The sequence below is a fragment of the Callorhinus ursinus genome, unplaced genomic scaffold, assembly GCF_003265705.2.
Source record: "Callorhinus ursinus isolate GAN/ISIS: 27379988/994484 unplaced genomic scaffold, GSC_fseal_2.0 scaffold2, whole genome shotgun sequence".
In the NCBI taxonomy this organism is placed as follows: Eukaryota; Metazoa; Chordata; class Mammalia; order Carnivora; family Otariidae; genus Callorhinus; species Callorhinus ursinus.
Window position 1 is genome coordinate 64,480,862 of NW_027397064.1, and position 27,991 is coordinate 64,508,852.

The following is a 27,991-nucleotide window of genomic DNA, read 5'->3' on the forward strand; positions in this document are numbered from 1 at the left end:
CTTATGTTACCTCTAGTAGTAGCCTCCCAGCTTCAAAGAGCCTTCCAACTTCAAAGATAGAAATCTGATAGCCATTTTTACTTACTTTTCCTTTATTTTTTATATATAAGCTGATACGAAGATCCATTAATTCTTCTTTCAAGGTACCTCATTTTTAATCTTATAACTATGATTAAAATAATATTTTTAACCTTCTGCATTCAGTATGTTTGCACTTTGGTAAAGTATCTATCATCTGTATTTATGGTTCAACAGTCTTATCTGATTTTCAAGACTCCCCATCTGATCCTATCCTTCCTATATGATCTTATTGTCCATAATCAGCCACTATTGGCCCATCAGAACAGCCATGTCACTGTACCACACAAACACCACATGTTTATACAATTACATATGGGAAAATATTTCACTGTTTCCTACATTCACATTTAGAGTGTTCTGACTCAAATCACCTCATCTCAATTCTTCATATTCTTCAAGGTTATGTCCCATTTTTCCTTTGTATCTCCTATAATGATTACATGGTTGTAGTTCAATAAATAACCAACTGGTTGTTTCCTACCCAAATGGGCTGTTTAAAGTAGCATGTTTTCATGAAAGAATATGGGCTTTGGAGTTGGGTGGAACTGGGTTTGGCCTCGTTGTCAATGCTTACTAATAATGTAGCATCTGGACAAGTCTGATAAAAAATCTGAGTCCTTGTTTTCTATTTTGACATGGATATAATGATACCCATCTCCCGGAGTTGTTGTGAAGGCCGAATGAGGAAATATGAAAACAATACTGAGCCTGGCATCTAGCATGTGCTCAATAAACAATTTCCTTCCTCTAATCTATGCTATTAACCTTTCTCTGAAATACTGATGGAAAATAGTTTTGCTCTAGCTCCTGTATTTTTCCCAAGATACTGAACAGTTGGGGAAGTTGAAGAGTTAGGAAGAAATTTTGGAAATTTGCCAGAGTGAAGCAGGAAATTCAGGTTTTATAGAATTCCAATGTTGAAGCACTAGAGTTTGGAAGCACAGGATAAGAGAGGTTGGATTATAGGATGATCAAATGGAAAAGCACTAGACTAAAGAGCCAAATCTGGTTTCAAGTCCAAAAGTCCATGCTAAATAACCGGGTGCTCTTGAAAAAACCATTTAAATATTTAGGTCTCTTTTCTAATGAGTAGAATGTATTAAACTAGATGATTTTTCAAGTCCCTTCCAGTTCCAAAATTCTGTAACTTAATGTGTAGCAATGGAGATAATGAGGTACAGAAGAAGGGTGGAAGACTGATGACTGACAGATTGCGGTAAAATCATTGATAAGCTGAGGTTAGCAATGGGGATACAACGCTCATCAAGACAGAGAGTGCACATGATAGGAAACAGACCTGAGTTAACTATTTCTAACCGTAAGAGTAGGAAAATGTGTAAACTATTTCTATTAGCTGAGAGCTCCTGTTATTAATAATAATATCATATGTATAAGGCATTTCATAGTTTCCCATATCTTATTTTATACCCATAACAAGCTTTATAATATTTATGTATAGAAAATTATATGTTTATATGTAAATAATATGTAAAAAAATCAATATATAGAGAGACAGACATAGAAAGAGAAAAAGAAAAAGAGAGGAAGAGGAAGAGGGAGAGAATATATTTCTTATAACATGGGTACTTAGCTGACTTTGGACTATACTATACACCATGGACGGTTGCATTGCATATTTTGTGGAGTTTATAGTCTGCTCTTTTAAATAAATTTACTTTCTATGGAGTAGTTATTACTACTCAAATGATTACATAATACCTTATAAATAGGACATCTAGGTTTGGGTTGAATTGTTAACAAAGGAACATCCTGTAAAAGACTTCTGGAACTTTCAGGTTTACTTAGATCAATGTGCCCCATTTGTATCCTGTTTCTGGAGCACATAAAAATTACATCACTTCTCTACTAATTGGATTGACTGATCAAATTTGAGTATCAGAAGACCTCAAATATCTGTTGAGTTTCTCTAAGATGCTCTTTTTTGTTTTTGTTTTAACCATTATAAAACCCATGCACCTACCTTAGAGATTTTATTTTTTTTAAAGATTTTTTATTTATTTATTTGAGAGAGAGAGAATGAAAGAGAGAGAGCACGAGAGGGAAGAGGGCCAGAGGGAGAAGCAGACTCCCTGCTGAGCAGGGAGCCCGATGTGGGACTCGATCCCGGGACTCCAGGATCATGACCTGAGCCGAAGGCAGTTGCTTAACTAACTGAGCCACCCAGGCGCCCCCACCTTAGAGATTTTATAAGCAAGAAATCTTCCATCAATCATGGTAGGTTAGACAACCTCTCTATCATACAAACATTCCCAACTAACTGGTAACTCTTTCTTCAGGGAATACAGATAGAGGTTTGTAGCTCCTACACTGATTACTTTTCTTACTATAATTCTCATTGTAACCAGTGATTAAGAGTCCATGATATACCCTTATTCTGCTGGACCCTGAAGGGAATTCAGAATATGGTACCTGTACTAAGGATCTTATAGGTCATTTGCAAATAAAAGCCTAAAGAAACACAATTAGGGAAATTATTTCAATTAAATGGTGTGGTACAGGGTATGAACTTAAAATCTCAGGAAAGGGACATGATAACTCTTTGAAGGAAAAAAAATAACTCTTGTTTATTGACGGATAAAACACTTAGGAGCCGAATCCTAAAATTCACCTGGAGGCATCCTGCATCAATGAAAGAGTGCTATCTATCCATCGAATTCCTTTCCTACTATCATATAAAGCTATCTTGTCTCCAAACTAACAATTTATAATGAGGGTCTTGTGTAATTGTGTGTATACAATTATTGCTGAATAAAATTTGGTAGACAATACAATGTCAACAGAAATCCAAGAATTTTAGATGCAGACCTTATGAGTCATCTCAATGAATATCCCCATTTGACAGATGAGAGAAAAGAACACCATAAATGTTAAATTATTTCCCATGATTTTTCTTTAAGTATATTTCAATTTTACCTTCCCCACCCAATCAACAACAACAACAAAAAATATTTAAAGATGTATATCCAAAAGGCATGGGAATAATAAAACTAAAACCATTAAAACAAGAAGCTAATAATAATAATACAGCAAAAGTAGACTACAGTTACATCAAATTCACTACAAAAAAAATAAATCATCAATCTGGGCAAGTAGAGGTTCTGTAGAGCAAACTGACCAATATTCAGCCTTTAGAATGAACATTTCTCCTTTTAATGTACATCAACAGAACTTTCCTAAGTAAATATTCAACAGGAAAACCTTCCCATTCCTGAAATAAGACCTTATTCCTCAATATTTGATCATCCTAAGTGTTGTGCCCCCCAAAACAACTCAAAATGCTCCGAATTTCTTTATTCTTGGTCCAGACTCCCAGGCTGATTCTCATCTCCATCCTTAGCACTTACACTTTTGCTATTTATCATGTGTCATCATGTACAATAGGTTAGGAACTTTTCACTGAACTTATCTCCTCACTAAAGAAGCTGGCTTAGGAAGCCTATAAATTCATTGTCCATAAGAAATTTATCAGGCTAAATGAACTAGGTTTATGCAGTCTCAGGTTTGTATATCTTAATTATTACTATATTTTCAAAGACCAGCAAAATGTCTTCCATTTAGGTGTTCAGCAGTTTTTTCCCAAATGAATGAGTGGCTACAGAAGCATATAACCCAAAGTTTCAAAAGACAAAAAGCTTCTTCAAGAAAACAAGACAGAATTAGGCTAAATCCAAACAATAAACATTTGATATGTTTTTTATTGTCTTGAATCTTAAAAATTCTTTGTTATAGAAAATTCAAAGGCAGCTGAATGTATGTTTATAAACCACACATTAGCACTTTTATAAACCATACATGGGATGTACATAATCTGATACAAATCCAGAGGTTGCCAGTTCTTTTTGTTCTTAGAATTTTTGATGGAATTTAAAACTCATATAAACAAAGGCATTAAATCAGTATGTTGGACTGACTTTTGCTAGAATGAGAAGGAATTTTTAAAAAACTCGTAATCACTGACATTGCAGTTTAAACTAGACTAAAATGTACCAAAAAACAATACCAATGATTTTTAGGGCCTAAATTGAAAATATTTAAAGATATAAATAAATATAATTTTAAATGCAAATAATAATTAAAATATTATTTTTAAAAAGGAGTTTCATGTTGGGATTACATTTTAGATGAAAGAATGTACATTTAAGGTATAGGTTTTTATAATGTAGGAGATCTGGTCATTTCAGAAGAGCTGAAAAGACCACCCTATGATATTTCTGTAGAAAGGAATATTTATAGATGAGTTACCTGGATAGTTTCTACCTCGGTTTAATGTAACCCTATGATCAGGTTGCTAATTCAAACAGCTGCTTCTGAGACTTAGTATAAGAAATAAAATTTCTCTAAATCAGAATTTATTTTAAATTCACCAGGGGAAAAAATCCTATGGTGAGTCATTCTATAAAATAAAAAAGAAATAATTTTCAGTGTGTATTCCACCATATATCCGGATTTGCATGCACTAGGATTACTTGAAAAACATTTTATTTCTACTTGAGTGAATGAATGATGAACTGAAGTTGAGCTATTTTTTCTGGGATGGGTATTTCCCTAAGGTCTTTCTATATTGATGAAAATAATACATTACTGCATTTATTTCTTCTTTAAGTTTATGTATTTGAGAGAGAGAGAGAGAAAGAGCGTGCGTGGGGGAAGGGGTAGAGGGAGAGAAATCCTCAAGCCGACTCCCTGCTGAGCTCGGAGTCGGAGGGGTGGGGGGTTCTGCCTCTACCAGGACCCTGAGATCATGACGTGAGCTGTCGGGTGCTTAACTGATTGAACCACCCAGACGCCCCTATGTTAGCGGCATTTATACATTTTTAAGAGTAGATAATGATTTCTTTTAATTAACATGATATTTTAGGAAAATTAAATAACTTTGATACCGTTATTTTGACAGAGTTCCTTCAAGGTAAAGGCTGATTTACCTTGTAAATGGTAAGCTTGACTTTATAGTTATAAAATGCAGCTTTTACTTATTGTTAATTAGGATATTTGCTTTAAAAGATTTTTTGCAAGAGTAATTTCATAACTCTTCATGCCCTTGGGTCTCTTAGCCTGTGGTTCTGAGTTAAAAAACAAATTTTGAATTTGTTTCATTTTATTTCTATTGTCAAACAGACATTCATCCAACCATTCAAATAACTTATTAATTTTAATTATGGGTGTATGCATACTGAACATGTTCTCCTGCTGCTTTCAATTAAATCTGCAGCTCCTTGCTCTATCAGTCCATTAACCTTAATTGTGAGGCATGCATCCAGAGAATATTATCATAAAACATTTGTGGCAAACTCACTCTTATTTCAGGAATATTTATAAAATTACAGAAATAAGATGGTGTCCCTTTAAAAACCCACAAAGATCAAGAATAAAATATGGTTTTTACCAAATTTAAAATAAATTTAGAGTAACTTCAATTAACATGTAGATTCATTCCTAATGCAATAATACTAAAACCAAAATTCACTGTGATTATAAGAGAAGGCTGGTGTACCAAAAAGAGCAGTAATTCAGTGGTTACTACTCACTATGAGATTTTTTATTTATTTATGTGAATGAGGAAATGTTTTAAAATCAGCATTTTCTTGAAATATCAAGCATATTTGTTAAATAAAACAAATCCACTTAAAATACTCTCCTGGAAAAAAATGTTAAACTTATATCAATTTGTCACATTTCTCCATTTTCAATGTTAAATATTTTTACTCAGGACTATTTAATATTCTTTACAGATTCTTGCAGTGTCAAAAGTTTTTCAGTGTTTGTGATCTCTATTTTACTTTAGGTTTTCACTGGGATCTTCACAGCAGAAATGGTTCTCAAGATCATTGCCATGGATCCATATTATTATTTCCAAGAAGGCTGGAATATATTTGATGGGATTATTGTCAGCCTTAGTTTGATGGAGCTTGGCCTGGCAAATGTGGAGGGATTGTCTGTACTGAGATCATTCAGACTGGTATCTACTTAGACTATGTTTATATTCTATCAGTGGCATAAAATTTATTTTGAAAATGCATCAATGTGTAGCTTACATTTACTATTAATATTTTAAATCTACACCAATACACATGATACTCTAGGAAGATATATAAACATTCTCTTTAAAGCTAAGTGTGACTATTTTCTAAGAATGATAAAAATGGTTGAAACACTTCATAATGATTAGCTATCTAGGGCATATTTAAAAATACACATGTGCCTCAGATTACGTTTTAAATTCACTCAAAAATTTTTTTTGCTTCAACTCTATAAAGAAATGCAAATAACAATTTTAGGCCTCAATTAACCTTAGCTTTTTTCAATCTTACTTATATTAGTGGGAACTACTTTAAAGGAACATGTAGGGAAATATTTGATACCATTAGCATTTTAAACAATGGTCTAACAAACTTTTTTAAATTTGACAAAAAAATTTATTTAAAAATATATAAAATTTTATTGGAAATTAAGTAAAATGTATATTTTTTCAAATTGAAAGGAAGCCTTTATGTAAGTTATTTTTTATCAAATTGTTTATTTTAGTTTTATTTTTTATATATCTGTTAAAATATGTAACTCATACTTTTAATATTTTTTACTCTAAAATATAGGCTGAGGGTGACATTAGTTTGCTAAAATCAATTCAATTTAAATGTCGCTAATCAAAATATTAATTTGTTTTCAGGGATATATCTGTTGATGAATCAGAAATGTTTTATTTATCCTGACCTATTTTATTTTTGCATTTAATGATTTGATTTATAATTTGTGTATTATTAACTATTTTTTTATTTGAATTTTAGTATGGTTTGAGATTTTATATCCCTCAGAGGTAGGTCTACATTATGGTATAATAATAAAACAATGTCTAACTAACTTCCAAAATTATACTGTGATTACTACTGAGAGTATCTTTTCACTTAATTACAGCTTCGAGTTTTCAAGCTGGCAAAATCCTGGCCCACACTGAATATGCTGATAAAGATCATTGGCAATTCTGTGGGGGCTTTAGGTAACCTCACCTTGGTGTTGGCCATCATCGTCTTCATTTTTGCTGTGGTCGGCATGCAGCTATTTGGTAAGAGCTACAAAGAATGTGTCTGCAAGATCTCCAGTGATTGTGAGCTCCCACGCTGGCACATGCATGACTTCTTCCACTCCTTCCTGATTGTGTTCCGCGTGCTGTGTGGAGAGTGGATAGAGACCATGTGGGACTGTATGGAGGTCGCTGGCCAAACCATGTGCCTTATTGTTTTCATGTTGGTCATGGTCATTGGAAACCTTGTGGTACGTATATATTACAAATGCTCATAATTAAGAACAAGATCAGACAGTAGGTAGGAAGGTTGCCTGATGCAATAAATAGCTCTGGTTTTATCATCAGTAACCCAGACTTAAATCCCAGGACTAGCACTCTGAGTTTGGGCAAGTTACTTAACTTCTGAGTCTGAAGTTTCCCAACTATGAAAGTTGAATAACAAAGCTGAAATCTTATGGTTGGTGTGAGGATTAACTGAAGTGTATTTGTGAAAGTTTGGGAGCAAAAATATTAGTTTTTCTTTGTTTTTTGAGGAAATGTTTTTATGAAGAGTAATTTTATCCCTGTACTACCGTTATGGCCTGAATTATTTTTTATCCTATTATTACTTTGAGAAGAAAATCATCTCCAGTAAATCTAAAAATATAACTGTCTATTCTATATTGAGATTGCTCTTTACACATTCATAGTTCATGTTGGCTTACTCAGAAGCATAAGCTTCATTTTACCAAATTTTGAAGATCAATTTCAATAAATTTTAGGGTATTATATTGTAGCCATGTATTATAATTATTCAAATGACTTGGAAGGGGACAAAATATATCCTTCTCTGAATTTGCTTTATTAAAAGAAAATAAATTACTGCAGTTTAAGTTATTTACATGTATGGACACTGACCAGATTTAAGAAGCTTACTTTTAGTTCTTACTTAAAAGCACTAATGTATAAGTACAATTTGTATATTTATGTGTTTTAATGCTTACATTTCTCAATTATGTGTGTATGTAGTGGTCTTCGTGCCATCAAACTTAACCTTTCCTTTGAGGTACATTTCAAGTAAGACTGATTTAAAGAATGTTTGTGGGATAACTGTAGACATGCATTTTTTCAGAAAGGTAAATTAGGAAGCTCTAGATTCTGACCAAAATCTGATACAGAAATAAGGAAACAAACTAGGGCTCTTGCTTTGATGGGAAATGTGTTAACCTTACATAATTTGCATTTTAAAATTTCGGCTGTTATAAATTTGTGGCCACTGTACAAAGGAATTTATATTAAAAGTATACTGTTTTAACACATATCGCCAGGCTATCAAATAAATAAATTCATTATTTATACACATGAAGCTAGACATTCTCTAGACAAACTGATAACATGAAGTAAAATGACTAGAATTTTTTCTCATTGGCCAAAACCATCAAAATGGGATTTTTGTCTCTTCACTGGCAACCTTGAGTAGACAATTTTAAGTCTTAGAAGTTCTGGTTTCCTGTTGTCCTTCTTGGTATGAAAGAACAGGCACTTGTTTTATCATATTGCCCTTACAGCAGGTAGAAGGTGTCAGGTCCTTTAAATAGTGTGTGATTCAGACACATGTCTGAAAAACAGTAAGCATTCAAGAAGCATTTGTTGAATTAATTTCAGCAAAGATCTATGAGTTCCCTGTTTATTATTTTATGTATACTTCATATTAATGTAGCAAATTTTCTTTTTTTTTCATTTAGGTTCTGAACCTCTTTCTGGCCTTATTGTTGAGCTCATTTAGCTCAGACAATCTTGCTGCTACCGATGATGATAATGAAATGAACAATCTCCAGATTGCAGTAGGAAGGATGCAAAAGGGAATTGATTATGTGAAAAATAAGATACGGGAGTGTTTCAGAAAAACATTTTTTAGAAAGTCAAAAGTTATAGAGATCCATGAAGGCAACAAAATAGACAGCTGCATATCCAATAATACTGGAATAGAAATAAGCAAAGAACTTAATTATCTTAAAGATGGGAATGGAACCACCAGTGGTGTAGGTACCGGAAGCAGTGTTGAAAAATATGTAATCGATGAAAATGATTATATGTCATTCATAAACAACCCCAGCCTCACTGTAACAGTGCCAATTGCTGTTGGAGAGTCTGACTTTGAAAACTTAAATACTGAGGAGTTTAGCAGTGAGTCAGAACTAGAAGAAAGCAAAGAGGTAAGAATGCTTTTAAAGTTTTTGTTGCATTTCCTATGCTAACCATGCATTATGGTTATTTAGTATTTTTATTGTGTTTACATGCATTATTAAAAAGTATATTGAAAGTCATATATATATAGCAGTGTTGGAAAATTATGAGATATTCTTTATTGGGAAATCCATTCATAGAAATTCCAACTTTCCAAAGGAAATCATCATTCTGAATAATTTGTATATTCATCTTCTTGATAGTTTGAAAATCTAGCTAAAAATGTGGCCTGCCAAAAAAGCCATATTTAATATATTCTATTCTATACACTGCATTATGCTCTTTAGACATATCAATGAACCATATTTTATTGATCGTTGTGAAAGTGTCTTCTCTTTACTGTCTATATTAGGTTTTGCTCTCATTTTTTAATGTGAAACTTTTACGTAGTTTTTGTTCACCTCTGAAAGTTTTACTGACTCTGATAGAGTGTTATTCATTTATGAAAGTGTTACACATATTTGGAATGTGCAAGTAGCACTGATTACATTTTGCCCAGTCAAGGATGAACAAATCCACAGTGTTCCAGATTAACTTGAAAATGCTAAAACCTACTTAGAAAAGCTCCACTTGAGGATTACAGTTAAGAGGTAAAAGTTGAAAAGCTGCTCTTACATATATTACTAGTTGTTCAAAATAAAACAAAGAAGAAATGGAATTGTTCTTACTGTATGATTAGAATTCATAGAATCCCATAATAGCAGCTTAATGTATTAATTCTGCATTATGAACAGGATTAAAATTTTTTACTATTACTTATTTTTGGACTTCTAATATACCAGCGGGAAGTAAGTCTAGCACAGAGTTATAAAAGTTTAGCTTGAGGGTATGATATTAGCACCACAGGAATCAGACCGATGGTGTCTGATATTGTGAGCATATTTAAAAAATTTCTCTTTTTAAGAATGGTATCCATAGAATTTGTATAAGTAATAAGTAGTTGAGAATGTCATAACTCATAGCTCTTGATCCTTTCTTTCTGGCATTTCAGCACTGCTGAGATATAATAGTAAATTTGAAATATTTTTTAAAGGTAAAAACATATACAAAATGAGATATAGTATTCTTGGAATTCCACTCAAAGTCCACTTAGTGAGCTCAAACCTAGTTTATATATTGCTCACTCTGATAAAATAAAAATTCAATCTAATTTTATTTTTCATCAACTAACAGATTTATTTAAGAAAAAACATCAACTAATTAATGAGCAATTATTGAGCAGTTTTTGTGAACTTCAGTACTCTGCTGAATACTAAGAGTAAGAAAGAGTTAAAGGAGAGCTCTATAATATAACTCCCTTTGGGAAATCTCACCATCTTTGAGGAAGCTCAAAAATCATTAGAGACCTATTAAAAAGTTTTATCCTGCCAGACTGAACATAAAATTATAGGTATTAAAAACAGCAAGAACACAGAAAGTTGCTAAATAGAAGAGATAAAATTAAAATAGGCCTCCAAGTTTGGGTCAAATGTATGATCAAAAAGTCAAAGCAAAACCCTACCAAAGGAAAGCCACAGTTGAGAATGAGCTTGGTATCAAGGTGCAGCAGTGGAACAATCAGCATGAATAAAGTACTGGTTGAGAAGATAGTGGAAAATTTGTTTGGGTGAGTCAGGTATTTTCAGATTGTAAAGTCTTTGAAGTAAGTAGAAAAATTTTGAATGGCCTGCATAGTCAATATAGAGCTATTTGTTCTGAAGCAGGGGAAAGCCAAAAAGAAAGTGATGTTTAAGGAAAGTATTTGATAACAATGAGTAAAACAGTTTAGAGTGAGGGATGAAGGGGTTTATCTTGAGGAATGTGGTAGCAATCATTTGATAGCAATGAGGTGATGAAATTCTGGGCTAAGGTAAGGTAATATGTATGGGCATTAAGACCTTCGGGCAATTTGACAAACTAGTGAAGACTAGGAAATTGGAAAAATGGTAAGTCCACTCTCTGAAATGGCCTTTTTAGGAAGGTTACTAGGTTTAAGTGGGAAAAGGGAAGAATTCAATTGGAATATACTGAATTAGAAGTGACAGTGTTGGGGGTGCGAGGCTGGATGAGAAATCAGGGTTTAAACACAGATGGGATAATTATCTGATTTCTTAAAAATAGAGGAGCTTACCAAAGAAGTAATTATAAAGAGAAAATAAGGGAAGATTAGGGACAAGACTAGCACAGGGTCAAGAAGAGGCAGAAAAACCAAAAAGGTACAGAAATTCTGTTACATTAGTATCATAGGTTTTATCACGTTGGATTTACGGAAATTAAATATCTTAATTACTTTCTCCCAAAAAGTTGGTTTCCAGAGTATTTCAAAAATTCTGTAATGCCTACAGATATTTCAAATGACTGCTTAGAAAAATACCACCTCATTGTCATGCCTTTTTAATGGCTAGAAGATCATAAATTTGGTATACGGAGACACAATGTCTAGAAAACATTTTATCATCTGAGCCAAAATTCCTTTTTGGGTGACTCTTTCTATAACCATTCTATCCTCCTCCAAGCTAAATTTTGGATTCATGGAATCCAAGTATAGAGTGTAATGAAATTGTTGAAATATGCAGATATATTAGTCTGAAAATTTATCAAACTAAATATAAAATTAAATACTTTTATAAAGCTAGGATAAAATTTCAAATTATTTCACATGGCAGAAATGAATTCAACAATAAATTTTATATGGATGATTTTTAAAATTAGTACCAAAAAAAAAAAACCCTGAAAAAGTAACAGGACAATTCTCATATATGCTCACACAAAGATAAGAAGTACAATGTTTTTAAAAATAAAAAACAAAAAATCAGCATGTTCTAACATTATACAGTAGGCTTAGATAAATTCCAGGAAAGGTCAGTTTTAACCTGAAATTTCTGAAAACTGCTGGCACTGAACATAGGTCATGTTTCAGATGCATATTTATGTAGGCTGGGTTATTCTTTTTTTTTTTTTAAAGATTTTATTTATTTATTTGACAGAGAGAGACACAGAGAGAGAGGGAACACAAGCAGGGGGAGCAGGAGAGGGAGAGCAGGCTTCCCGCCGAGCAGGGAGCCCGATGCGGGGCTCGATCCCAGGACCCTGGGATCACGAAAGCAGACGCCCAACGACTGAGCCACCCAGGCGCCCCTGGGTTATTCTTTTTTAATAACTATTGCACACACACATATACACAAGTGAAAAATAACATAACCATAAAGTAACATTTTGGTTCATGCTTCTTAGTTTTTTGACCGTAAGTAGAAAAAGAACATTGAGCTATATTTTGAGGCGCAAGAATATCCTTTATTTTTGCTGACAAAGTAAAAAATCATACAAACTAAACCAACAGGGGGATACATTTCTCACTAAAAAATTAATAAGTAATTTAAAAAACTTTTAATACATTCTGCTTTAAGAAGAGGCAGTAAGTTAATCATTAACTTAGATGGTATTTGAAAACTCTAGTCACTCTACTCCTTACATTCATTTTCATAATAGTATATATCTAGCTATAGTGCAATTGGGGAGATGACCCCTAAAAGTTGTTAGAGATAAAGTATGCTGTTGTTATTTTTATAATATATGTGTTATATGGATCGCTAACATAAACAGGCTGGTATGAAAACAAATACAAAGCTTTGCATGAAAAAATGTAAGAGAATTAAAGGTTTGAATTACAAAATAGTGATCTTTTTATCTTGGGAAAACTTGGAATTATACAAATCTTGTGACAAAATATAAAGTAGAATTTTGTTTGTTTTTATATTTCTAAAGTTCACGTTATCATGATTTCTTGGAATATTTATAGAACTATGAATTTTTACAGTTTAGTTTTTTAAAAGGTTTCATTGTCTTCCTAGGTGAGGATTTGGAATAAATGTTCTTAAGAATCGTATCTGAAGTTGAATTCCAAAGCACAACCTAGCAATATCATACTGTGACCTTCACTGCTTACCGTTCTTACTTCTCACAGGGGTAAAATCAAGCTGGAGCCATCAAGAGTGCAGCTCTGGTGTTTTTTAACCAGCCAGAGGCTCGTGCCACCACTTTTACCCAGGTTACCCAAGCAAGTTGTACATGTACAATCACTTTCGAAGTGAATTTTGACTGGCCTGCATGCTACTCAGCTGTTCCTTCCCCTGCCATGGCAAGGAAGTGCTGGATGTGCCCAGCCGCTCTCTGCTGAATTGTGTGACACACCATAGCATGGTCAGGCGAGATGGGCAGTCCCACATCATATTTGATTCTGCTAATGAGTTTTCCAGTTTAGTCTTTTAAACTTTGAAAAGCAAGAATTGCATGCTCTATAGGATTTATATCTATTTTGAAACATGATAGGAATGTTTAAAGTTCAATATAGTCAAGAATTTAAGAGAGCATGCACTTTTTTTTTATTTCTCTGCTTTTATTTCATTAAAATGAGACCACAATTTTTTGTTGTTGTTGATTCAGCCCTTATAAGTAAATTGTATTACCAAAATGAGCCTCATGGGATTTTTTTGATAGTGCCATTTTCAGATCATTATATTCAGATTCATGAATATAATTTTCAACCCTTATAATTCATTTGTTCCAGATGGAAATGTGTGCTTTCATGGTTTTTTTTTTTTTTGAAAGGCTCTATAAAAAATAAAAGCAGGGTGATCATAAGTTTTTGGATATGAAGGGCCATAGTCTGTATGTATTTGGGCACCACATATCTTGGATTTTCATGTAGTTTAGGAAAGTTTTTAAGCCATATGTCTGTAAAACCTTAAGTGTTCACTGCAAAGTAATCAAAAGAAGGAAAGCATCATGATATGGGATAGTTCACTGCATCCTGATCATTAAGTAATTGGTCCAGTGTACCCACTTCCTTAAAAATTTCCCTAATCTACATTAATCTTCCCTAAATTTTCTACCAAAAACTGAGCAGGTAAAAAAGAGACATAGAAAAATGTCCTGTTTTTTAGAATTACAGTTTTATGAGGAGTAAAGGGCATCTCCCAAGATTACTATAGGGTTGTGGATTAACTAAGCGTTTAGTTTATTCTCTTGACTCAATCTTCTCTTGTTGCTATCAGTGCTTACTGGAATCTTAGCCAGAGTGGGGGTTCTGGGAGGGAAGTTACAAAGGTAGAAGAAAGTTCCTGAGTATTGACAATTTCAATGCTTTTGGTGAAAAAGAATATCTAACTAGAGTCTGGGGTTGTCTCTAGGTTAATTCATACCTACTCTCTTCTTCCTTAGGGATAACTGAGAATTAGCTGGAGAATGCAACAAATTGAGAAATAAAATTATTAATGAAATGTAGAAAAAACTATATAGGTCCCTGATTTATGCATTTTTACTCAGCACTTACTGTTAGTTTGGGGGTGTAAACCAGCATTGGCCAGTGAAAAAAATCTAATTTATTCTTTCTTCACAAGCAGAACAGAATTAAATGGTACTGGAAAATTATCTTCTACATCATGTTTATAACAGTATTCTCTCCTTTTCAAAGCCTTCATGGAAACTGAAAATAGATACTTGATTAAGATCCCAAGCACGTGCCCTTCTGGAAAAGGCACTGGGTTCTTTTTTCAGAATCTGGAGAGCAGTGGAAGTACCTCTGGGCTTTCTCTCTCTTGCTCTCAGTGTCTTCCAAACACACTCTCTGTGAAACTGAATGTGAGTCAACTCTTCCAGAGGCACAGATGAGTATGTGAATACCATTTTAAACCCATCTTGACCTTCAGAGAACGGTTTTGGTGCTTTCATGTACTTCTGTTGAAATAAAACCTAATTAAGGCTAGTTTAGATGGAAATTTTATCTTCTCAAGATAAACCAGCTTTTTCTTTTGGCTTCTTGATGCCCTTTTACCTTACTCTTCAACTACCACACAATTATTTGCACTTTCAAAAATCGTGTTGTTATTAAGGCCATTTTTTAAAATTAAAGAAGCACCAGGGCTGTTGCACATTTAAAATATGTTGAGGCAAAACCACATACAGGTGGTTTATACTTTGAACCATTCAATAAGTGGTCTAGAAAAGAGAGCTATTGGTTTTAATCTTGTTCTTCCTGCCTTGGACAAGCAGCCCAATGGCCTCCTGGTGTGGCTACCTGTTCTTTAAGTGAAATATCATGTCAAGATATGGATATGCATATCCAAAAGATCAGACTAAGGCCCTGATAGTATGTGTGACCAAAAGATTTTCCTCCTCTACTTGTAAAACAAAACTCAGAAGTTGTGAGAGAAATGGCTAGATTTTAAAGGCAATCTGTAATGGCTGAATCTTTTATTTTTGCCTCTTGAATCATACAGCAATTTGTGAGAGTCAAACATTTGATAGCTGATTGAAAATAAATGAAATGTAAGCGCATTTCAGTGGAAGTAGGCCAGTTGCTAACATTCTCTTCTATCTCTGAAAGTTAAATTTCATTCTTTAATTGGATAAAAAATCAAGAGCAATATTCATCACAAAGGGGAATTTCTATGTAAGTTCATGTTATTAGAGGGGAAAATGGTCTCATGGCCTTTATGGGTGCTGATTCTGTCATTTCTTATGAATGGTATTTGCAGTTAATCTTCTTGAAAACTTCATATTCAGGTACCATGTCTTTGAGAACATGGTTCTTGGATAAGCGTGCGGCTTCCACAGTATTGCGCCAGGCTTCTGCTATAGCCAGGCATGTTTTCTGTGGCTGAATTAGGCCTGGAGAATGTTGCATCTTAAAACCTGCTTTCCAGTGTGCATTTGTAGAGCATAAGCCATCATCCCTCTGTAGACTCAGTACTTTCTACAAGGGATGGAAGAATCAAACCTTAAGTGCCATAAAATATTGGAGGGGTAAGGAGAAAATAGTACAAGAACACAAGTTTGAACTTGTACTATACAGTTTTATATGGAAGCTTTCTATAGTTATGCCTATATAACTAATTATATTTTTCTAACTACTTCTGAACAAGTATTAATTTAGTTATTTAGTATAGTATTGAGTTCCTTAATATGGAAAATCTCATTTCAGGTTTCTTTGCTTTTTTTTTTTATACCATTGTTGTATCACAGCTATGGCAATATAAAGAAAGTAAGTTATTCTTTGTATTTATCGTCAGTCACTTGCTTTTAAGTCAGTTACATGCTTTTAATAAATTTGGAAGTCATTTTGGTATGGCTATGATAAGATGTATCACAAATTATACTCTACCAGAGTATGACTGCCAAAGAATTGAAATTAATTAGGTAATGTTTAGATTACATAGATGGTATTATATCAACACACAGGATTTTAAATGTTTAAGTAGTTTCTAGGGCAGAAACTAATTATTTAAAAAGACAGTAGTAAAATTCTTTACATATTCTATGACTAAAGCTTATCAAGCAGTATATCATAATTGGTAAACTGTTATACATTAATAAGAACACACTCTAAGCTTTACTTTATAAAAATGTAAATGAATTCACGACTTTTGAAATTTTATGTGGTTGACGCAAGATTTTTGTAACTTCATAGAATAAAATGTATGTACTTTCCTATGACAAAAAAAAAATGTGGCCTATGAAGGTTACAACATGAATGAGCCTGATTCTCCAAGTTAAGAAGAATTAACTTTATGTCAACCTCCATAGGGAAAGGAGCCCCCCACAAAACACTTCTTAGTGAAATGAACCCTAGCCTACCAACTATCTTTTAAGCTTTGGTGCATGAGGGTCTAAAAGACTCTGAACATTCCTTAAGAAGCTTTCCAGAGTATAAGTTTAAAAAAAGCTTATCCCTATTATCAGAAAAACTCCTGAATAACAGTGAAGCAATTCTCCATGTAAAATGGGTTCTGCTCATTTGAAAGAGCAGAATACGTGTGGAGTTTTGGCAGGGGGTGGGGGTGTCTGTTAACAACACATGTTATGCCTCATAATACCATGCAGACAGAGGCAAACAAACTCACTACTGACCCTCTACTTTACAATCTTTACAATATATAAATACATAACCTCCATAGCTATTTAGAAAATTGAAAGTATTTATATCCAAACATGTTAACCACATTCACAAAAATATTTATATCTAAAGACAGTACTAATAACAAAAATACATCCAGAGGTCAGTACTTGGTAGAGTAGATTCAGTTGTCATTCAGATTAGTGGCTACTATCACTTGTGCCATTTGGGTTTAAGTATTTGTATTTAAATATAAGACACCTGTAGACTATATGGCAGACAACTATAACACAAAAAATTGAACATTTCACATTATATTAACAGTGGTAAAATGAGAACAGCATGTTTTCTAGAGTTTTCAAATGGAAAAGTATACATTTATTTGTGTGTATATACACATATACCGATTATTTTCTTCCCCCGTATTTCTTTATTGAATGTCTGCCAATATTTTAGAAAAACATTTTGGAAATACCATGTGTTTTTATCGCTAAAATATTATTAACTAAATAATTCCTATTCATTAAAAATGTATTTTCTAATACAACTAAATAAACTTCTGTCAAGGCCATTATTGAGTTATACAACAAAGTAGAGAGATGAAATTATCTAAACATTATAATTCTCTCTATAAAAGTAATTCAAAAATGCAATCAATCATTTATTGGCTCTCTATAAATTTGATATAACTAGTGTCTATTCTGTACTTGGGTCTTTTGGCATTTGTATGTGTGTGTGTATTTTTGGTATATATGTTTATGTTTATGTACATATATAATTTATACCTATGTATAATTTTATGTACATATATAATTTATAAATACTCATGAGAATATCTGATCAAACAAAACAAGTATAATGGCCTAACATTCTATAAAATTTAGCATGGAGAAATCATGCAAGAAAGAAAGGCTTCATGGAGGAGGTGGACCGTGACTAGGCTCAGAAGAAATTATCCAACTTGGTTTGACCAACAGGAAGAAGAAAATATGAAACTTTTTATAACTAACCTCAAAATAATTTGGTTTCTTACTGGATTTATTTATGCAGTGGACATTATTGCTGCCACTTATCAAATGCCATAGTGTTCAACCTATCAACCACCAGTGAAATTGGAAAGGAAGAGTTAATTGCTGAGTTCAAACAGCTATTCAGTTTTTTCTTCATTATATCAGAAGCTGTCACAGTTCTATCCAGTGGTAGCTTTCCTGGGCTTTTCTTAAAAGAATAAAGATATTCTGATTATAAGAACCAGAAAAATCCTGGGGGAAGTATGTCTTGGCCTTTCTCACCTCTCCAAAAAGTAGAGGAATTTAATGGTAAAACTCTTGCACTATAATGATCCTAAGAACCATCAGCCAAAAATGATGGCCTAACTTCTCTTAGTAGCATACTCCAGACTAGGAGTATTTTATTATAGAATTATATTTTGACTTAAGAGTATTTTTTCATAATATATTTAATTTTCATAATATGCTTAGTTGGACATGATTAAGCTCACCTTCAAAGTAACATCACAGAAAATATCATCTGGATAGTACTTTCAATTAGTTCACATTATAAAATATTAAACTACATTTGCATATGATTTCAGTAAATCAGGAATCTTGAGCCAAATTTCCTCCAATATGACCAATGTTTAGGGAGTCATTTGGGGATTTTTCAGCAACACATTAACTCTTTCAGAAGGCTAGGGCAGAGTGACCCCTACCACTTAGCTACTAAAGTTAAGGGGGCTTAGAAACCATTACCATGTCCATGTGCTGTTTTTTTATCCTAAAAGCTTTACATTGGTCAGGCTGTGTTGTACGTCATGTCTTTGCATCCATTTTCATAAAATACTGCAAATCCATAATGTCTTCCCAAGTGATCTCAAAGTACTTATATATTTATTCTTGTAACATTAAAGTGGCTCTTCCTAAACATGTGACCTGTCACAATGATTTATTTAAAGGAAAAATTCACAGCCTGATAACTATGTTGAATTCAGCATGTGCTCCTAATAAAAGTCTATACAGATTCTGCCCAGTGCGATATATGAAGAAATTTCCATTTCATTTAGAATTCTTTGGCAAGTATTGAATTCATTTAAGCAGTTCAAAAAGAGAGACAGAGAGAGAGATCCATCATTTTTCTGCTAGTAAAGTAAGAAGATTATGTAAGCCAGAGGAAAAATATAGCTCAAAGTTGAAATATAATGACTGTGACTAAAGTTAATGTGCTGTTCTTCCTTTCTAAAATTACAGAAACATGGACAGTAGTTAGAATCAACTGGTAATGGTCTTTGCTCTGAAAAATTCCATCGTAAGAAGTGGAAATTACAATTTAATTTGATGCATTTTAATATAATCAGTAGTGAATGTCAGCATACCAAACTTTTACCAAACTATTCTTGATTTGGCCTGAGAATTAATTTTTAAACTATTTCATATGGCATCCATATATAAATAAAGATCATAAAACAAATTAACCAGTACAATTCATCCTTTCCAAATCACCCACATTGAATGCGGTCTAATCTTTTTCTGTCTGAATCAGGTCAGTAGTTATTACATTGTTTTAAATATTAGGACTTGAATTATGTTAAATTATTAGTACATAATTTATCAGCAATGTTAATAGTGTCAAATGTGATCACTATCATTTTTTCACACAATGACAAAGAGTTTCCAAATTTGCTGAATAAAAGGGGAGAAAAAAAATCACAATTTGCAATGGGGTTTTGTTTCTAGAAATTAAATGCAACCAGCTCATCTGAAGGAAGCACAGTTGATGTTGCTCCACCCCGAGAAGGTGAACAAGCTGAAACTGAACCTGAGGAAGACCTTAAACCGGAAGCTTGCTTTACTGAAGGTAAACAAGCTCTAATATGATTAAAATGCAATCTCCCCTCTTTTCTTACAGCGACTGAAAATACCTCACTTGAGGGAACTATTTCAAAGAAATGGTAAAGGCATGTTTATCTTTGTTTTTCTCTTTTCTTCTGAAAAGTTAATTTATCTATATTTCCAGATTATATTATATCAGTGACTGTACCTGGACAATTCAGATGATCTGACGTGTCTTTTTTGTTGTTGTTTTCTTTATCCTCCAAAGTGTGGAGAAGCTAACCCTATGAGATAAATGGCATTCTGGAATGTCGTCTCATCGATACAGACTGCAGTCCCTTCAGACCTCACTGGCAGTGTTGTGATTTGATTTATAGATGCTGCAGTAATTACACCCCACCCCTCACAGTTTCAAACGTGGTTAATTTGTGCTGTGATCAGAGCTGTTTGGGGATGCAGATGTACTGTAGAGCCTTGACAGGCAAAACAGTAGTTGTCCTCACGGTGATCAGTACAATCTCTTGCACACAAATCAATAAAGATTTGCTGATTCAATGTGACTGGATTTAATCCAATGAGTAGTAGCTCAGAGAGTTAGAGCAAAGAATGATGGAAATGAGAAATAATATGAAAACTAGGAGGGGGAGGACAAAGGAACAGCGATACTGACTAACAAGATGAGTCATAGGTGTAACTAAGGAAAGCACTGAGGCTGAAAATAAATTAGCCTGGGAAAACTGACAGTGGCTGATACCTAGGAAGACGGGGGGCTTTTCTGTGCATGAAAAGAAGGAAGTGAAAAATTCAGGATCACATCAAAAAATTAATAAACAATTTGAACATGCAGCTTTTCCCCAAACCTGAGAGGTGTTCTTAGACCCTATTTCCACCAATGGCCTTGAGGCAAAAAGAGATTCTAACTAGTGTTAAAAATGAATATTTAGGGGCACCTGGGTGGCTCAGTCGGTTAAGCGTCTGCCTTCGGCTCGGGTCATGATCCCGGGGTCCTGGGATCGAGCCCCACATCGAGCTCCCTGCTGGGCAGGAGGCCTGCTTCTCCCTCTCCCACTCCCCCTGCTGTGTTCCCTCTCTTGCTGTCTCTCTCTCTGTCAAATAAATAAATAAAATCTTAAAAAAAAAAGGTTTATCACCAAAAAAACAAGAGTTAAAAAAAAAAAGAAAGAAACTATTTATACTCATGCAACTCTTGATAAAGTTATTCCTTGAATTTTAGGTGCTTGGCTAAATATATACCTCTGAGAATGATTCACTGGATAGGAAGGATGCTGAAGATAACTAAGGAATGAAGTAGCCAGTTACCCTGTAAATGATGAGCTGAGATTGGCATGGGAGAAAGCAACAAAGTTTATTTTTTCCTATCTAAGATTAGAATATATTTTCTAGGAAAGGTGGAGGTGGGTGGGAAAGCAAAGAAGGTGGGTAGGGTGATGGGCAAAATAGATAAAGGGGATTAATAAGTACAAACTTCCAGTTTTAAGATAAGTCATGGAGATGAAAAGTATAGCAAAGAGAATACAGTCAGTAATACTGTAATAACTTTGTATGTGACAAATGGTGACTACACTTACTATGGTGAGCACTTAGTATGTATGCGATTGTTGAATCCATATGTTGTACAAAATATATTTTTTTCTAATTTCTTATATTTAATGTTATATTTTAGGATGTATTAAAAAGTTTCCATTCTGTCAAGTAAGTATAGAAGAGGGCAAAGGAAAGGTCTGGTGGAATCTTCGGAAAACCTGCTACAGCATTGTTGAACACAACTGGTTTGAGACTTTCATTGTCTTCATGATTCTTCTCAGCAGCGGTGCTTTGGTAAGTGAAATGCAAAGTGGTAAGAGTCAGGTTCTAGTGAAATAACTTATTTTCTGAAAATATCACAAAGAGACAATGAGTTTAAGATGCAAAAGAGGAGGTATATCTATGCCGGGCAGAGCATGGCACCCAGGGTTTAACTGCAAAATTCAGTACATAATAAATCAGAACTATGAACAGCCAGATGGAATTTCTCATCTGGTGTTTATCTAATAGATGTTTCCCTCACTGAGACAACCATTTACAGAGACATTCTGTAACGATGTTAACTTCCATGTCAAATACCATCCAGTTCGCCCTAATAATTATATTAACATTTATGGACTAAAACTGTATTTTGTTTTCTTTATGTATAATCAATTTACTCTTTCAAAATAAGCCAGATCAGTCAGGGCATCATTGAAAGTAATATCGGAATAGGCCAAGTCTATCCCCCATTAACAGAACTTCTAGTTATTTCCTGAGTTCATATTACTTCTCTAAAAGCATGTCTTTTTGGCAGTTAATTGAGATAGAGGATCTGGGGTGAGAGACAGGAAAGAAAGAACATACTAAGTCAGTAAAGATACGGACATTTCCTTGCCAACATTTTCTGTTAGTTTTAGTCTTCAGCTTTTGTCTGGTGTTTGTCAGATATTAGCCAATATTTATCAAATTACTGCTTTGTATCCAATATCATACTAAGCAATTTTATCAAGTATTTGGGGAAGGCCAGCCATTCAAGTAAAATAAAAGCATTTCTTGATTTGCAGGCTTTTGAAGATATATACATTGAACAGCGAAAGACTATCAAAACCATACTAGAATATGCTGACAAGGTCTTCACTTACATATTCATTCTGGAAATGCTCCTCAAATGGGTAGCTTATGGATTTCAAACATATTTCACCAATGCCTGGTGCTGGCTAGATTTCTTGATTGTTGATGTAAGTATCCTGAGTGATTTTTATGAAATTATTTTTTAAAGAGGCAAGTTTGAGATTTCATATATTCCTGATTAAAACCTTGATTTTGAGAACCTAGCTTCACCAATGCTGACACAACTATGCAGTTTAAAAAAAAAACTACAATAAACATAAAAATTAGGAAAGTTTCATGGGAAATGGTAGAAGAGGTCCTAAAAACATGGACAGTGGTAAGGAAAACACAGAGTGTTCTATGCCACAAGCAGACAGTTCTTTTCCTGAAAGTTAAGGACCTCAAGGTAGGGAATAGCTAAAAATCTGTTGACAGATCTAAGCACTTAGCTATTAACAGTTACATTTAAAAAAAAACAACTCCAGGAGATAAAATCAAGACAGATTTGGGGCTCCTGGGTGGCTCAGTTGGTTAAGCGTCTGCCTTCGGCTCAGGTCGTGATCCCGAGGTCCTGGGATTGAGTCCTGCATCGGGCTCCCTGCTCAGCGGGAAGCCTGCTTCTCCCTCTCCCCACTTGTGCTCTCTCTTGCTCTGTTGATATCTCTCAAATAAATAAATAAGTAAATAAAATCTTCTAAAAAAAAAAAAAGACAGATTTGGGCCCAGGAATTGCAAGATTGCATTTTAATCCCTTACTAGAGTACCTGTTACTAAATAATGTTAAAATAACCCATTTACTGTATTCATTCGGTCACATACCCAGAGAGACAATAAAATACATTTCCATTCTTAAATCAGTAGTTAGATATCCCAGTAGTTATTCAGAAATTTACCATGCAAAGAGTTAGGTGTAGGAGCCCTACTCTGAATCTGATTACCCTGGGGTGAGTAGTCATAAAAACATTACCAATTATAGGATCTGTCTGACTTGCATCTTATTTTCTTATTCCAAGCAATGAAAAAGCACTGGGGCAAAATGACAGTCATCTGGTTCTTTGTATTCTGTGATATTCCATTGCACAAGGTTTCACAGCCTCCCAATAAAACCAGGTACTTTAAGCACTATCTCTAGCCATTCCCTAGCAATCATAAAGCACTTTATTTTTAGCTCTAACACTTACCAATAAGAATCACTAATTGCTGTATGTGTACATTCATTCTTTTTATCATTTTGACAAGTACGGGCCTATCTAAATTCTACTCCCCTTTCTCACACACATACACACTTAGAGTGCTATAACCAAAAATGTGTTTAACCCTTTGAGTTGATAAGAAATCCGCTACCAAGTCATTTAATAGACCAGAAATGATTTCCAATTTCCATGGTTGGCTTTTAATGGATAATAGAGGTCAATTTTGATGTTATCCTGAAAAGCTATCCATAAAGGGAAGTTTAATACTCTTATAATCTGAAGCTGGAATGAGCTTCAAAGAATATCTAAGGCTTTATTCTAGACATTAGGGAAACTGAAGCCTCAGTTTAAATAATTTTCCTAAGATAACACAACTATGTAGTAACAAAGCTGAGATTAGTGTCCAAATTTCCTAATTCTCAATTCAGTTCTTCTTTACTCCAGGGGTTTCCTATCTAACTATTATAAATGTAATACTCTATTTTCAGACTGGCTTTGGGATTCAGCATTTATAATCTCCAGCTTTTCCCTGAAATAATGGAACATTGAATATATTAATAATCCTTTTGGGTTCAGAAAGATTTTGTCATACATGAAGATCATTTACAAATGTGACAGAACTTCTCCAGAAAATTCTGAAATTTACTGAAATATTTACATTTACTAAAAATTTTACATTTACTGAAATACTACACTGTACTTCAAGTATTTCCATATATTTGGCCCATATAGAAAATATGAGTAAGATGCAAAAATCTCTCAAGAGCAGGGGTTTTGTAGCCTATTTGTATCCTTAGATACACCTAATATAGATTCTTAAGTATCTATTGAATAATATCTAAATGAATAGATTTAATTTCAAAGAATGTGCCAAAAAAATTACTTCCTTTTTAGTGAGTCTCAATTAGTAGACTTAAACTAGGTAATTAAAGCCTTCTACTTTGGGACAGGTTACGTTACCTTAAATGAGTCTATTCTTCTTTACAAAGCCAGGGCGAAATATGTGGATTAATATAACCTCAGTAATTGTAGAGATAAAACTGTTTTTGAAAGTACAAGTAAAACATACTTAAAAGAGCTTCACCAGTCCATCAGGTATATTGATGTAAAAAAACTAAAAAGCTACCAAAAGCTTACCAAGGGGGAAAAAAAATCTGAGGTATAAGTGAAGTACTTCAAACCAGAAGGAATATGCTTCAAACCTTGAAAAATTTATCCGTGTAAAATACGTAATCTCTTCAATTCCTTACCTAAAAGTAAAAGTAGACTGCAATGGGATATCTATCCAACCTCCTAACATTCATTCATTTGTTTGATAAATGTGTTGAGCACCTAAAAAGGGCCATATGCCATTTTAAATAAAAGAGGTATGAACATGAACAGGCCAAGCCCTGTTAGGGCTTACACCTTGTGGGAGGAAGGAATAAACAGTAAAGAGGTAAACAAGTAATATTTAAAAATAAGCTATTTTGTCACAGATTATATGATTGTTTTTCCTATTTGGGTTTCTGTTTCTTTGTTTTTTGTCATGAAGAAATGTTTCACATTGATTTGGTCAAATTTATCAGTCACATTTTTTTCCCCTTCTTGGTTTGTTCATGCTTCTGAAGACCCTTTCATATCAAGATTATTAAAACATTTTTCCAGGTTTTTCCCCAGTTTTACAGTTTGAGTTTTGTTTGTGTTTCTTCATCCATTTTTATTTTATATTTTAATTTTTTATCAGTCCAAAATTTATTTTGGTGTAAAGTGTGAGGTTAGGATCCAATATTATTTTCCTCAAAATGGTTTCTCATTTATTTTTTTCACTTCTCATTTGAAATGCTGCCTTTATCTACATGCTAAATCTTAGCATGTCTTAGGCCTAATTTGGACTTTGTGTACTAACTTCTTTGTCTACTAATATGAGAGCTTTAATTATTGCAGATTTATAATTGGTTTTAATATCTGGTGGGGTCAGTCCTCTCTGTTCTTCTTAAAATAATATTTTAAGTTATACTTTTTCATGTTAATATTTTAAAATTTATGTAGTTCCAAAAGATTCCTACACAACTTTTTAAAAAATATATGAAAAAAATTATTGGTTACCACCTAAAATAATTACAGTATTGCTTATAGTAGTATTTCACTTTATTCCTTTCTTGAGGTCAACAATAATATATCTGCAAATATTGAATTCTTCTACTTTTCAAATCCATATAGCTCTTATTTCTTTTTCCAGAAAATGTTAAAAAAATAACACTGGTAGTGGGCATAGTCTTTTAGCCCACTTTAATGAGAATGCTTCTAGATTTTGCCATCAAAATTTATGCAAGTGTTTGGATTGAAATGTATCACTGGAATGCATGGAAATGATTACATGGTTTTTATTTCAACTTGCTCATACTGAACTTTAAAAAAATTATCTTTAGCCATTTTAAAGAGAAATACATTCATATTATGTGGTTCATTAAGCAATCAAAGAACTCCTAGGGTCTTCTTCAGAACCATCAAATCCTGCCTGCATTATTTCTCTTTCTCAGTCTCACTGCCATAAGAATGCAGAAAGGTGTGGATGACAACTAAACCATCCCCCTGAAACTTCTAAAACAGAGAGTTTTATATATTTGCTATATTGTGAGACACCTAGATTCATATAAATTTATACTAAAAATTCGGTCTTTGTCAAAGGACTTCTGTTACACTTGCACACATTAGCAAGAGTGCCTTTTATGTTTCGCACATAAGATATGAGGATAAAAATACTATACATTGAAAGGTTGGGGACATGTTTGCTGAGGTGGAAAACACACTGGACTAGAAAACAGAAGACATAAATTCTTGTTATGGTCTTGCCCCTTGCTACCTTCTCCTAGACTAGTCATTTAACCACTCTCAGACAGAAATAATAAATAAAAACACTACCAATATGTGTTGGTATCTTCAAATTTTAAGTACATTGCAAATCTTTAAAATTATTTATTTCAAAATTGCCTTTAAGGTATATATTTTTTTGCATTAGTTAACTCAATAAATGAGTTTTCATCCTACACAAAACAGAATGAGGTCTATTAAAAGAAGCTCAGTTCACTAAGGCCCCACTTCTCTAGGCACTCACAGAGTCACCCCACTGAGGGGTGGTTATATGCAAGTGGGTCTCCCAGCCTTTGAATCCCGAATTTCCTATCCATCTGATTTTGGCCATTGCCTTTCTTTTCTTTTCAAACCATAAACTTCCTTACTTCAGGTTGTGAGGAATTTGCAGCCACTTCCCTTTAAATGCCCAGTTCTCAAATAAAGGACTTGGGAGAGCATGAGAGAAAAAGATCTTCCTTCCAAAAGGAGGTCCAGAAGCCTAAAGAAGATGTTAATGTTTCTGAGGCAAAGGAGCCCAAAACATAGAAGCCTGCATGTTCTCGAATAACCTTTCCCATCTTTCCAGTCTTCTGCAGCAGCGAACAGAAGACAGAAATGACTAGCTCAATAAATTATCCTGCCACTAGTCATTTATTTTTCTGTTAAATTATCTGAGATGGGGGCGCCTGGGTGGCTCAGTAGTTAAGCGTCTGCCTTCGGCTCAGGTCTGGTTCCCAGGGTCCTGGGATAGAGCCCTGCATTGGCCTCCCTGCTCTGCGGGAAGCCTGCTTCTCCCTCTCCCACTCCCCCTGCTTGTGTTCCCTCTCTCGCTGTGTCTCTCTCTGTCAAGTAAATAAATCTTCTAAAAAAATTTCTCTGAGATGTATGCTAAATTAAACAATGAGGAAAGACTGGCTCCATTTGCCTTTAAAGCTTCAGTTCTAGTTTTTATGTCACCCTTTAAACCATGTGTTCTTGGACAGATCAGTCTCTAACCTACCATCACAAGGATTCATTTAGATCCATTTTCAACAGCCCTTATTGCAAAAAATTAAGCCCCAGTGCCTTTAAACCATCCAGTGGATATAATGAATTAACTCCTCTTTATGCATCAAGGAAAGTACTACCTTTGTACAATCCTTGCAAGAACTGAAAAGATAGTCACTTAAACCATTTTCTGTGTTTTGTGGTTCAGATGAGGAACAAATTTTTGATAATGTATGCAAACGGTTAAGATATGGTTTTGAAGTCAGATCACTTGGGTTCAAGATCCACCCAA

General features: G+C 33.8%; 1 protein-coding gene across 7 annotated transcripts in view; it reads left to right on the plus strand.

The window, feature by feature from the left end:
• The window catches only part of LOC112808958 (sodium channel protein type 3 subunit alpha), a 109,753-nt gene that overhangs the window by 69,142 nt on the left and 12,620 nt on the right, over positions 1-27,991 (plus strand). For all 7 annotated transcript variants that reach the window (XM_073883112.1, XM_073883141.1, XM_073883098.1 and 4 more), the window contains 6 exons: positions 5,885-6,058; positions 7,012-7,368; positions 8,845-9,315; positions 19,952-20,072; positions 21,732-21,886; positions 22,639-22,812. In XM_073883112.1, the coding sequence (XP_073739213.1) occupies positions 5,885-6,058; positions 7,012-7,368; positions 8,845-9,315; positions 19,952-20,072; positions 21,732-21,886; positions 22,639-22,812 (1,452 nt within the window). The remainder of the gene's footprint in view (positions 1-5,884; positions 6,059-7,011; positions 7,369-8,844; positions 9,316-19,951; positions 20,073-21,731; positions 21,887-22,638; positions 22,813-27,991) is intronic.